At 37.5% G+C, this 14,124-nt stretch overlaps 2 protein-coding genes across 2 annotated transcripts in view; one reads left to right on the forward strand and one right to left on the reverse strand.

The window, feature by feature from the left end:
* Positions 1-14,124, forward strand: part of hspbap1 (hspb associated protein 1) — a 464,289-nt gene that overhangs the window by 134,086 nt on the left and 316,079 nt on the right. The window lies entirely within an intron of this gene.
* Positions 1-14,124, reverse strand: part of pdia5 (protein disulfide isomerase family A, member 5) — a 61,554-nt gene that overhangs the window by 35,217 nt on the left and 12,213 nt on the right. The window contains exons 3-8 of the mRNA XM_065251987.1: positions 9,490-9,577; positions 5,492-5,575; positions 5,327-5,372; positions 3,200-3,292; positions 1,200-1,260; positions 737-804 (exon numbers count right to left, since the gene is read on the reverse strand). Of these exons, the coding sequence (XP_065108059.1) occupies positions 737-804; positions 1,200-1,260; positions 3,200-3,292; positions 5,327-5,372; positions 5,492-5,575; positions 9,490-9,577 (440 nt within the window). The remainder of the gene's footprint in view (positions 1-736; positions 805-1,199; positions 1,261-3,199; positions 3,293-5,326; positions 5,373-5,491; positions 5,576-9,489; positions 9,578-14,124) is intronic.

Here is a 14,124-nt window from a genome sequence, read left to right on the forward strand (position 1 = left end):
ACATTCTCTTTTTTGAGGACCAAGTCTAAAATTTCTGGTTATGTTTAATTTTGAAAGAATATTTGGGGGATAATTGCAAAAATGTCAATGTGGTGTAACCGGTCTGTGTCAATTGGTGTAACAAGTATTTTTTTAAATGAAAATATAAATATATGCATAAAAATGTGGAATTAAATATAATTATCTAGTTAAGTGTAATAGGAGTTTTTTTACATACATTTTTACACCATTTGTCAACGATTATTTAGAAAACAGTGCTGTTTTCAGCATAATGTCAGGACAAATATTACAAAAACGCATTCAAATATACATTTAAGAATTATTAATAAAATTATATTATTATTTTTTTTATGATTATGCTTATGATTTGATGATCAAGGTGGATAAAATATTTAAGATTTCTCATTCCTTGGCACAATTGGCGGTTAAACCATTTGACATTTTCAGGTCCATTCAGTCTTAACTTTCATAAAAATGGTGCAAATTTAATTTTTTATTGCATAAAATTTACAAATACAATATGTGCATTGAAATAAACCTGATGTGTGCTTTTAAAACAAGTTTTTTTTTAAAGATTTTTGAATTTCTCATCTTGCCAATAAAGTAAATGGTAAATTATATAAATTTTACCTACTGCTACAATATGTTTGGCCATCTTACAGACTTTCTCTGAACAGTGGTCAATCCTTTTTCCAAAAAATATTTATTAAATGTTATACTACTTCATGATACTTACAAATTTTCCTTTCGTCTCAGTGGCTGCTTGTTGAAAAATGGGCTGCATCCTTTTACACACCCCACACCCTGCATGCAGAAAAAAAATAATGTCAGAAGCCCAGCTCATGTAGAAAGTCAATAATGTTAAAAATTAACAGATCATATGTTACAGATCATATCTGAAGATCTAAACAAGATATGAACTGATCTTTTTTGGGTTCCTCTAGAATGTTAAGGAACCAGGACAGAGATAAATAAGGTAGAGAGAGGAATGCAAAGAAACCTGGACGGATATAAGATTTCTTTATACATCAACTACATTCACACCTCAAATTGACTCAACCAAGCATACTGCACAAAATTCATCCAAAGAATTAAATCTGCAACATAATTTTTAGTTTTACATGTCAAGTTTTGTAAGATTGCACACAGTTTGCATCATGTGGCTGATGATTACTGGCTAGACTACGAAGGTGACTCACATGGGGCGTAAAACATCATGAGGATGGGCCGCTCTTCTCTCTTTAGAAGTTTACGAAAGTCCTGTGGGCCAAAAGCACAAAGTCAGTGAGTTCAAATATAACCTGTAGAGGACTTTCAGATGATCTCAAAACCTGCAAACAGACCTCACTGCAAGTACGATGCACAGATTTAAGGCCTCTTTAATTAGCATTGTTTATTACTTTATTACTACATTACACACCTCAAAGAAAAAGTTCTGGATATTGACATTGTTTTTCAAAACCCAAAAGAAAAACAATTGGAAATCAATGAGCTCCTGAAGGATGTTTCAAACATTTCGAAAATATCTGTCCTGCACATTTATCTGAAGTTTTAAATATGCTATGGAGATTTTACAGCATAATACAAATAAAAAGGAAATAATTATATTTTTAATAAAGAAAATTAAGCTTTTTTTAGGAGCTCTTTGTGAAAATTCATGACATGGAACGTTGTCCCATATTCGTAATACTGCAGTGTAACAACTATTATTTTGAATGTGGATTTCATTTAAGAATGGGTATAATTGGTATAGGCAGATGAAAGCAATTTTTCTCACTATCAAACATTGGCCAATTGTTTAAAACAGCCGATAATCATGGCGGAGAACATCCTGGCAATCAAAATGAGTGGTAAAAGCATCAGAACTCATGCTGTGTGATTATTTTGAATTGGGTGACAATGACAACAGCTTTGCCGTTTGTATGCTCTGAACATCTAGTATTTCATGAGACAAAAATTTGTAAAAAGCAAAACTATCCATTGGCTATCTATCATGTCGGTAGATGCCCTTATAAGTACACAAAAAATGTTGGGTTGTTTTAACCAATAAGTGGTTAAATATGCACAAACCCAACAGGTGGGTTGTTTCAACCCAACATAGAGTTATTTATAACCCAACAGTTGGGTGTATCCATATTTGACCAAACTTTGAATAAAAAAAAATTGATTTATTTTGTGGGCGCAATTGAATATCGTATCGGCATAGAAATTTTGTATTGGTGCATCCCTAATTGTAATTGCTTTTTATTTGTATCAACATAAAAGTAGTGCAAAAACACAATATTTAATTACATAAAAAAATTAATGACTATTTCACATTATCAATATAATAATTCAAAACATCTTTGAAAAATAGACATATGATGACATATGAGCGAGACAGGTTTAATGAGAATAACATAAAAAAAACTTCATGAAGGCATCACGTCCAAATGCAATGTTTGGTTTACTTCCTGGTTCCTGAGATACCTTCATCGTCTATCCTACAATTCTATGCGTGGGTGTGCGTAGGGAATGTGATTGGTCGAGCCTGGTCAGGTTCGAAAAAATTTAATGATGGCCAAGAAAGCGTCTAGAGCACAAATTTAGTGTAAATAAGGTTATATTTTCACTTTTTACATCTTAAGATTGCATCTCTATAAAAAAAATTGTATTCTGTTGTAGCCGATGGTGTAGTGGGCCGCGCTCCGACATGTGGTGCTTTCACACTTCGGCAACCCGAGTAGGATTCCCAGCTCAATCCCATACCCCTCCCTCGTCCCTGTACTTTCCTGGCCTCTTAAAATCACTGTTAAATAAAGGTAAAAACTGGCCAAAAAATATAACTTAAAAAAAACAAACAAATTGTATTGTAGTTTTCAAATATGGGATTAGTTATCACAAAGGTGGTCTCGGTTTATATTTCAAACAGAATTCTGTTACACTTCATATGAAGGCTGTCCGAATGTGTTTTCCAGAGCTGCACAAATGCCGCCAAATTCACTGCCTTATGAGGCAGCGAGGCAACAAGTCAGCTACATTAGTTTTCGGAGACAGCCCTGGTCACACAGACCAACAGCCCATCTCTTCCTCTAGAGAGAGAGGAATGGGCCGTTTCTTCTGTTGTAGATCACTCGGCTACATGCTTTATTCCTGTGTGAAGTTCCCACGACTGATAAATACTCATACTGCTGATCTTTGGTGCAGTGGTGATACTTGCCTTTTCTGTCTCAACGTGAACAACGTCTTTAGCCTCAGGGTTCTCCTCCCATAAGGGGGCACCTGCAGGGTCTTTCAGGAAAGCCACCATGGACTAAAAGTGATGAGAAGGGATAAAAAATTACTAGCAACTTAAAAAGTTTAATTTTCACTGCAAAGAAACTTTGCCTAACTTTCCCGAAAGACAATGTCATTACAGCACTTATTTTAAACGAATAATGAATCAATGTAAAATTAGAGGTACAGATCTAATTATATCATTAGAAGAATGTCAAAATACTGGTACTAAAAAATGATGCTGTCTCTCTAAAGTATTGGCAGTAATGACGGTTGTAACAAGCCGGCAGCCATTAAAGTATTGGTGTGCAAATTACGAAAATGACTGTAATCTCCACAAAGAGCAGAAAGATGAGCCATTTGTTTAAAAAAAAAAATACTTTAAGGAATGCTGTACTTCCATTTACATTCATTTACTTTCATCCAAAGCAACTTAAAATGAGAAAGCATTTAACATTCTGTCAGTGAGCTAGCCATACGGTACTTAGTGTCATCTACAAAGCAACGTTTACAGGTCGGGCTAGAGCTGAAAACATGAAAAACATGAAAGACAGCGCTTTAAACGTAAATGAGAGTTGACAGTTTGTCAGGTAAATGCAAATAAGGTTTCATGAATTTATAAAAATATTTAACTTTGTAAATAAAGAACCATCTACATTAGCATGGTTATTTTTACTATTGCTAAAAATTTGTATTACAAACCATTAAAACTGGTATTCACTAACTAATTTATCTACCAGTCTATTTATTCTGGAAATAAAAAGTTAAGCACTACCATGACTTTAAAGGTTAATGGTGGGAGCTTTAACCTTTTCTGATATACTGGAGGGAAAATGAAGAGCAATATGTGAACAGCAGGTGGATTTAATAAGAACTCCCCATTCTTTCCACACCAGTGGCGCCAGTGAACATTGCCCCATCAGTGACTCATCCTACAGAGTCCAGCTCATTCATTTTTAACATATATTCACATTACAGTTCCTCTCATTCCAAAGCCATTCATCAACGCCTCGTCAGATTTGGCCGTAATTGAGCTAAAAGTCGCATGGGGAATGAAATAGGTGAGAAAAAGGATTGAGAGGCACGTCTGCTTCATCTGCTTATAAACCAAAGGGCCTGCGGCTTTGGTGCTTCAGTGGCTTAAAATAACAATGGATAGTGAGCAGGGTTATTATAGGTTTTTACATTGAACAAAATTAAATATATTGTTTAATAATACATTAGCTGTTTTGTTGTTTTATTTTTTTCTTTGCAATATTTCATTGGTGTTGGTGACAGGGTACATATCAAAACCGTCACATGAATCCATGCTAAAATCTCTACACACTCTAAAAAGTTCTGCGTATGTCACGTGTGTTGTGTATATTTCTAAGGTTGATTAATTTGTTGGTTAGTTTAATCTACATTAACGCGTCATATTTTCTAAAATAAAATTTTCTGGTTCCATATTTATTTTAAAGGAATAGTCTACCCTTTTGCCATACTAAACTATGTTATTACCTCAACCTAGACGAATTAATACATACCTATCTTTTATCAATGCGTGCACTGTACAGCGCGTCGTGAATGTGTTAGCATTTAGCCTAGCCCCATTCATTCCTATGGTACCAAACAGGGAAGCGACCAAACACTTCCGTGTTTTCCCTATTTAAAGACTGTTACATGAGGAGTTATACCAGTAAGTATGGTGCCACAAAAGAAAACTTTTTTTGGAACCATAGGAATGAATGGGGCTAGGCTAAATGCTAACACATTCACAATGCACTGTACAGTGCACGCATTGATAAAAGATAGGTATGTATTAATTCGTCTAGGTTGAGGTAATAACATAGTTTAATATGGCAAAAGGGTAGACTATTCCTTTAATAAGTCAGAAACATCTCCCCGCTGAGAGCGTAAAGTAGGTGACGCAATTATATGGATCCTCAGAATGCTTGACCATCTCATTTCAGTCATTTTGTGGACTTCGGAGGCTGAACTTTTAAAAGATACGTCCTTTGAAGCATCCAGAATTCGAATTGGGACACGGCTAGGGACACTACGTTTGATTAAGCAATGACTAAGGAGTTACCTTAAATGTGGCTGGTCTGTTGTATTCGATGTGAAAGGTCCCATCCCTGTAAGCAACACAACACTAAAAGATGAATGCCTAGAGCTGCAGCTTCTCAGTAATAATCCAGTATAACCTTCAACAGTCAGTCATCTTTACATTGATCTTTACAGAGACTGTTCTTACTTGTAATGCAGGACTTCGACTCCTTTGGTTTTCGAGCTGGGGTCTACCTTGACTTTTTTACAGAGTTTACGGCCTTCTGAATCTCTGAGGTAAAAAACACAGAAAGATATATAAACTTTCAGCCATATAAAAAAGCAGTTGTTGAGTTTCAGAATATAAAAAGTACAATTGGGTCTTTTAATAATGCACTGGATTTTTATACTGAAATAGAGACAGGATGCTGAATTGGTAAACAGGAAGATGAAATTGACTGATTTGTAATTAAACAAATTCAATACAGCCAACAAAGAATTTTGTTGAATCATGCTCTAATTAAGCCCTCAGGCTAAAATGTAAGCATAATGAAGTGTCCTTTCACCATCTTCCATTAAATTGTGCATTTGTTAAATATAATAAGACATAAATTCATTTAAATATTAAAAATGTATAACATAATTATCAAATTCATTGCTATGCTTCTGAAAATAATCCAATAGGTTGATATGTTTATGGGTGGTTCATACTCATTTAAATTCAGACTGCTACTTAAAACCATTCTTAGTTTAATATTAAAGGGTGCACAACCCTGCTGTAATGCAAGGAAAACAAAGTATACAGCAACCATGTTCGGTACAAAGTCTACAAGCACAATCTATTAACTTCATACTTTTTTGTGCAAACTCTAAAGCAAAAGCAGGCATTAAGTCATAGCAAATTATGCTCAACAAGGATTATAATCACATTATTCTATTATAAACTGAGCCCTCCAGGGGCATTTGTCATGCAAATTGATGCAGCCAAAAACTTGAAGTGATACAATTAATGTCCCGAGACATTAAATAAATTGCTCTTCCAGCAATACACGACCGTTCATGGGAAGCGACAGATGACCACAGCAATAAGCTAATGTAAGGGCCGCAGCTACAGTTTCCTGACGGACAACATGTTCAGCTGTCTGTACTTGCATATAAACTCGACCCTTTTTTAATTCCGAGCCACAGGTCACCAGATAAGAAATTATGAGCTCAGATGGAAAAGCTACATTTGTAAAAATAAGGCATTTCAATTACGTAAAGAAAAATTGATGATGGGCCGTTAAATTATTTAGAAAATAATGCACACACCAAAGGAGGTAATGCGACTCAATTCTAAGAACACAAAGAACGGACTTGCATTCTCGTGAAGACTGGTCTTGCCAGGCGACCTTGGAAGAACGAACTCAGAAGGTCGCGTGAACACATAACGCACTTGTGAGAATTGAGATGTGTGCGATCTTCCTGCTGGTCACGTGACCTCCCCAGATTTCAACGCGCAAGTCTGCACTCGATGCATCCTCGATATCAAGAACTCCCCCGAGTATTTTTACGCGTCCTCTGTACTTCCGTTCTGGAGAATTGGAATTGAACTTCGACTGTTAAACTCGGACTTGTGTCCTTCGTAGTTCGAACTTGCAAGTTCAGACTCTGAAGAACGAACTCCTGACGCAAAATGCATTCTGGGAAACTTCGCTGTCATAAGTCCACACAAGTCTCCTCTGATGCATCCTCGATAAAATGGGCAGATCAAGAACACTTCCGGGGATTTAATGTGAACTTGGGCTTGATATGAACTTTGATTTGGAACAGTACTTGGTCCACAAGAACACAAGTACAGACAAGAATGCATATTGAGAAACGGCCAAGGACGCAAGATCGCTGAAGAACACATATTGGGAGACAGCCTATGGTTCTTTGTCTGCAGCGCATATTGAGTTTCTGCACAAGAGCGCCCTCTGGCTTTTGGATGTAGCAGCATTTCACCGTAATTTATTGAGAAGCATAGCAAGCATCATCGGCCGATATATTATTTTCAAATAATTCAAATAATTAAGACATCTGACAGATCAGGTGTGCGTATATCAGTACCCACCAACTCCTGATTTTATCCACTGACGTACAGCTGTAATCTAGGTTTATAAAATGTAACATCAGACCAGATTACTGCCCAGGAACTAACAACAAAACCATCCAATTAGATATTCAGTAGCACATTTAAACATTTATCATCCATTGACAGACACTTGAATCAGACAGTAAGAACGATCGCTCCTTTTAAATCACTTTAGAAGTTAAAGGGCTATGAGATCTGCTGCTAAAATGAGTTTAAGATTCATAATCGTGTAACGTTATTATGTTACCTTTTATGGTATGTGAAAATGAGAACCTGATCAAACAGACTATTTATTTAGCAATACTGCAAAGGATCATATTTGTGGATTTATTAATATTCGGGGTGTAACGATACACCAATGCTAGTTATGGTTCATATGATGGTTTTTCTGACACTAATGTGTCTTGAACCTCGACAAAGGCTTGTCGAAAATTTCCAATTTTTTGGAAATGAATCTGTATACCTGTACCCCACCCACCATATTTTAAAGGGGACATTTCACAAGACTTTTTTAAGATGTAAAATAAATGTTTGGTGTCTTCAGAGTACATATGTGAAGTTTTAGCTCAAAATACCCCACAGTTCATTTATTACAACATGTTAAAATTGTCACTTTATTGGTGTGAGCAAAAATATGGCATTTTTGGGTGTGTCCTTTTAAATGGCAATGGGCTGATCTCTGCACTAAATGACAGTGGCATGGTTGGATAGTGCAGATTAATTGGCGGTATTATCCCCTTCTGACATCACAAGGGAAGCCACATTCCAATGACCTATTTTTTCACATGCTTGCAGAAAATGGTTTACCAAAACTAAGTTACTGTGTACTAAGTTACTCGTTTTCACATTTACTAGGTTGATAGAAGCACTGGGGACCCAATTATAGCACTTAAACATAAAAAAGTCAGATTTTCATAATATGTCCCCTTAGAATGTCATCCATGTGAACACTCAGTAATAGACAACCTTATCTTTAACAAAGAGCCAAACAAAAACAAAGCCCTCTCCTCTCTAGCCTCTGTGAATATCAGAACCTGAAAACAGAAAAGACTCACAATAACCCCTTTCCGCTGACATCCCACATACACCTACAAATTTCCTGAAAACCACATCTCCCTATTGATACGACTCTCTTGAACGATAATGAGCATGAAAATGTATTACATAAAGACAAATAGGAGCAGAGAAGACTCAGGACTGATCTAAAGCCCCATGCTAATGGAAATTCAAAGAGATGAATTTAAATTACATTTCTGACAGCAACCGTCCTCACCCAGCTGCATGAGACGACATCATTAGTGTTAACCATGGCCCACGTAATGCCTGATAGGCTGTCCGAGCAAGGTGTGCAAAGAGGGGCTCCCTGTCTGACAGGTGGGAAACTCAATTAAATGTGCAGTGCAGCGAACGTGCTGAATCAAGATCGCAAATTGCAAATCTTAAAGTGCAAGCCTCCCAGGTGCAAGAGGTAAAACTGACTGCTTATCTAAACAATATTTGTAAAAATCATGTCACCTTATTTAATTCAGTGAGAAATTACATCAGATCATTCGGTTTACGAGATTCTGACCTTCCCATTTTGTCGAATACGGACAATGCTCAATCCATGACCAAGTTCTTGTCCACAGAAAAAAAAATATGTAGACTTGTCTTTTCTCAAAGCAGACAGACAGAGACGCTGAGCTGTGACAGGTGCATAAGCTGAACTGGGATTTTAATTTTAATTTACGCATTTATTTAAAATGACTTGCATTTAGGTCTTTTTTACATCCGTTTAGTACATGCATTCCCTAGTAATCAAACTTTTGGCATTGCTAGCATGTTTTATGATTGATATGAAGCAGTATTATGTATTGTAGTACATGTAGTAATTTTTATGCTCATTTTGTGTATACCATTGCAAATTGTGCATGACGTCATATTTGAGCTTTCCTTTTAAATACACAAATGCCACCAGTTAATATTTCATTACACAGCTCAACAACTGTTTTAACCAAGTGCTGCTGACACAGAGCTTGTCATAAAGTCAAAAACCTCAGCCAACAGGGTTCAAATAGGAAAGCTACTGTAAAGGATCAATTGAGACTTACCCACAATTCACCCAGGCGATGGTGCCCTGACCTTTCACGGCCTGGGCAACATCAGACAGAAGCTTCAGATAGGCATCTCCAGACGTAGCTGAGGACACAAGAGCACACATTAGTAAAATTGTAGACTGTGTCATTCCTTTGTACTTTACAGTATTTAGCTTTAAACTCTCCGGTCCCCCACTCCAGTGAAAACAAATGAGAGATGCGAGTTGAAGGCAAAATAATATTCTGAATCTCCCAACAGTAAATGCATTTTCAAAGTGTCATTATTATTACAGTGCCTTTGATATTAGTGTGAAGGGGATCGCACACCGGCCGCGCAGCTCAGCATAGCGTTGCGTCTAGGACAACTCGGAGGTATCGTAAACCAGAAGTGCACATTAAATAGCGCTAGCTTCGTCAGATAGCATCTACTTCAAAATGCAAAATAAACGTTAGCAGCCAACGTTAAGCCAACAACACTATTGCTGCGTCCGAAACCGCCTACTACATACTATATAGTACGCGAAAAGCAGTAGGCGAGGCGAGTAGTATGTCCGAATACATAGTATTTGAAAAACAGTATGCGAAAAGTACCCGGATGACCTACTACTTCCGGTTAGATTTTGCAGAGTGCATACGATGGACGATTCACTATCCCATGATGCCCCGGACGAGGAGTTATCCAACGAAGAAGAAGAGGCACGCGGCTGATTTCGCGCTGAAATGACATGACGTGATGACGACGTATGTCGCATGATGTAGCAACATGGCGGATGTAGTACGTCCGAATCTCATTCATACTACCAGGATTCAAACTATACAGTACCTACTGTTTTAACGCCAAGTAAGTAGGTACTTCATCTAATTCAGTACCTACTATACAGTATGCGGTTTCGGACGCAGCCTATGTTAAGCGCGACAGGGATTTGAGCAACTTCCTGAGTCGTAGCTGGGCGTATACTCATAGAAAGAATTGTTTTTCGAGTTTTTTAGAATGGCGCGGGCCTGTGCGGCGCTGAGCTGCGCGCCCTCTGTGCGATCCCTTTAAGTGTATATTTATAGTTATGTGATGTAAAACTGTTAAATAGTGTAAACTGATATATTATTTATCTGCATGGCTTACGGCTAATGTTAGCGCTACGATCTAGTTTGCCTGCTCTGCTGCACACTGTCGTTGGTAACATTATATTTTAAAGATAGGATTAAAAAATAGTAATAGGATTTTTAAAAAATTTACTTTATAAAGCTGCCGCGAATGGAGACAAAATTAGGGCAGGGACTTTAACGCGTTAATTAAGATTAATTAATTACACAAAAAATAACGCGTTAAACTTACTAAAATACTTATTTTTGCACCGCGGAACATTTCTCATTGGACGAGTTTCGGCGGACCGATTATACTGGCGCACCAACTAGTTTTCATGACTTCAGACAACAACAAACCACAGTGAACATGAACGAAGAAGCTGATGAGATCGCTTTGGTTGGCCCCGTGGATGGGATTTTTTTTTATAAAAAACAAACGGATGGAAGCGTCGATAAGGGCATGGTTGTGTGTAAGCTATGCAACAAGGAATTCACATATCACCCGCAGCACATCGAGCCTCAAGTATCATCTCAATGCAAAACATATAGCAGCTAGCGTGGACATTAGCCCGACTCCGGGTACAACGACTTGGTTGAACAAAAATAAACAATATTTTGTTGCTTAAGCTTATGTATTATGAAGTCATTATTCATGGTATACTAAAAATCCATGTGAAAAAATAACTTCTCAATGTTCTCAGGTCAAATATTGATATGTGATTAAAATGTGATTAATTTCGATTAATTAATTACAAAGCCTCTAATTAATTAAATTAATTTTTTTAATCGAGTCCCGGCCCTAGAAAAAATATAAGCAGGGGACCATGCTTTGAAACCCCTAGATTTGGGCTTAGCCCCCAATGTCTACAATGTCTGGCTCCGCCCCTGGTTAACACCCGGTCATGCATGGAAAAATATCATATACCGAGAATTGGCATAATTTTAAAAAGACCTTAATATAAATTTTACTGTCCAGTACTACTGTACTTTCAGCAATATAAAGAATATATTGTATACAATGTACTTTATGTGTAGGTATAAAATACATGAAAACCTTCTACATTTGAGGCACAAAATAAATAATGCTGTATTGTATCCCACAATGCAGTGTGCTCTACTTGACCTTCCGATATTATTATTATTATTTTTTAAGCATGATAGTCTAACAAGTTCAGGCAAACCACTGGAGCTTACACAGTATTCGCTTTTGTAAAGGCTGTATGATTTATAGACGAGTTCATCAGAGACAGAAGGTGCAATCACACAGTTTTTGGTGTGTATATGGGTCCAGCTGTCCAGAAAGTGCAGTTTTTATTAGTGTGAAAAAACATCTCGCATAAAAATCACACATAAAATGCAACCGTGCTATTAAATATATGTGGACATTGCTGGACTGTCGCACATTCATCATAAGCGCAACACGGATGGTGAGGAATTGCTGTTGTCGACGGTGGAACATAATGCTTAGTGTTTATTGGGTGATAAAAACATAAATGTCGCTAGAGCTATACATCAATGTAGTTTCAAAGCGAGGAAGCTAAAATCAACAACACTCATGCAAAATCTAATTTGAAACATACAAAAATGTAAAAAATGAAAATGTTTTTATAAGCCTACTGCCAGATGAGAGCTCCTGATAGCTCATGATAAAAGTAACCGAGTGTGATTTACTAGCTCTCACATTTCTGTCGGTCTGAGATCTACTAAATAACTGAAGACTCTCAATCAACATTCTGCTTTTCTTTTCATTGCTGACATCAGTCAAGGTAAAAGGGGCAATCATTTCTGGAAACATTTTACAGGTTCTACCTTGTGTATTAGATCTTGGGTTTTAATTGAATAAAAAAATCCATTGACCTAAGCTTGATTTTTTTTCAACGCAGAGGGAGGCAGCTGACATTGGCTTAACTTAGAACTCTCTTCTATACGTTACATTATTACTACGCTTACTAGTATGGTTTAATCTTAGTGTTTTTCAGAGCTATATAAATAAAACTGATTTGAAAATGTACTTCCATGAATGTGGAAGACTAAATAACATGCTAACGTTTACTAGTATTTTGAGGCAAAACTTTGAAAGAATGAAATTTTACTGTGACTAGACATACTCGAGGCTAAAAAAAATCGGGCTAACATAAAGCTTTTATTGCACCACACCTTATTGGAATACATAAAAGGACTGTTATGGTAAGCAATGCACCAAAGATGCACCTAATGGGGGAAAATAGACAGGGGGCGGGGCATGTAAACAGAGTGCTGAAATGTTTCATTGGACGAGCTGCAGTAGTCTGCCATCAATCAAATGAACTGTTCGATACACAGATCTCATATCCAATGATCTCATGTGGTTGAAATTGATCATGAATTATGAAAGGCATCAATCTTGAACGGCAAGACCTTGAGAGGCTATTTTTTCGCTTTAAGGATGGAGGGGGGGTTTATGTTTATGGACTGTTAATCCATAGGGTACACATATGTTGCACTGCATTATTTCCTGGTTCTGTGCAAAGTCTGATATTAAATTTGTTCTCAGTTTGTCACACCACAGAAAAACGGCAAGTTAATAAAATAAGTTCAAAATCTTGGAAAAATAGGCAGGATTTTCTTCTAAATTATCTGCTGTCGGTGCTGAAACCACGCCCACTCGCGGGAAAGCCACCATCCCTTTCAGCTTTCAAATACTGCTCTAACCTGAATGGATATTTGTGGTTGTGTTGGGGGGGTCATGCTCCAGTACGTCATCAAGCCATGATATTTAGCCCGCCCAAAAATTCCTGAACTCAGAAATGGTGACTCAGACTCCATTCCTGAAATGGAGTACTACATAGGCGCTAGTGTGACAATAAAGAAAGAAGTTTTCTTTTCTTAAGGGTAACTGTCAAAGCAGAGTAACTGTGTGAGGAAAACCTTGCTAAGCATATAAAATTTTATGTTTATAGCTTAGCTACTTGAAGGATAATGTGCCCGGTTTGGCTGACACAGACAATTGAAAGTAACTTAAAGAACGTGCCGTCTTTTTCGGACTTTAGCTTATCCACCGCATCCCCCAGAGTTAGATAAGTCCATACATTCCTTTATCATCTCCATGCGTGCCGTAACTCTGTCTAAGAAGCACTGCTACTTATGCAGGGTTCACACCAGACACAGTAGAGGCGGGAGTGATTTACATGTTAAGTCAATGCAAAGACGTAATTGGCATCCTGCGGCGCGGATGGCGCATACTGCGCGAATTGAGCGTTGCCGCAGGAAGCGCGCGAGTTAAAAAACTGAACTTTGGCAGATTTCCGCACCACGTTCACCAATCAGGACCTTGCTGAAGTAGTGACGTGATTACAGAAAGCGAGCGGAGTCGCAGAAAACCCTCCCATGACGCACATTTCTGAGCAAATGTCACGTATGACTAGAATTTCACGCGCATGCATGTAAACTCAAATGTTCAAGCTTCCAATTAGGCGCGAATATCGCGTTTTTGCCGCCTCAACCGCGGATGGTGTGAATGCACCATTCAGGGTTCCCACACCTTAGTTAACTTCAAAGTCAAGGCCCTTCAAGGATGTTCCGAATCCA

The sequence above is a fragment of the Paramisgurnus dabryanus genome, chromosome 15, assembly GCF_030506205.2.
Source record: "Paramisgurnus dabryanus chromosome 15, PD_genome_1.1, whole genome shotgun sequence".
NCBI classification, from domain to species: Eukaryota; Metazoa; Chordata; class Actinopteri; order Cypriniformes; family Cobitidae; genus Paramisgurnus; species Paramisgurnus dabryanus.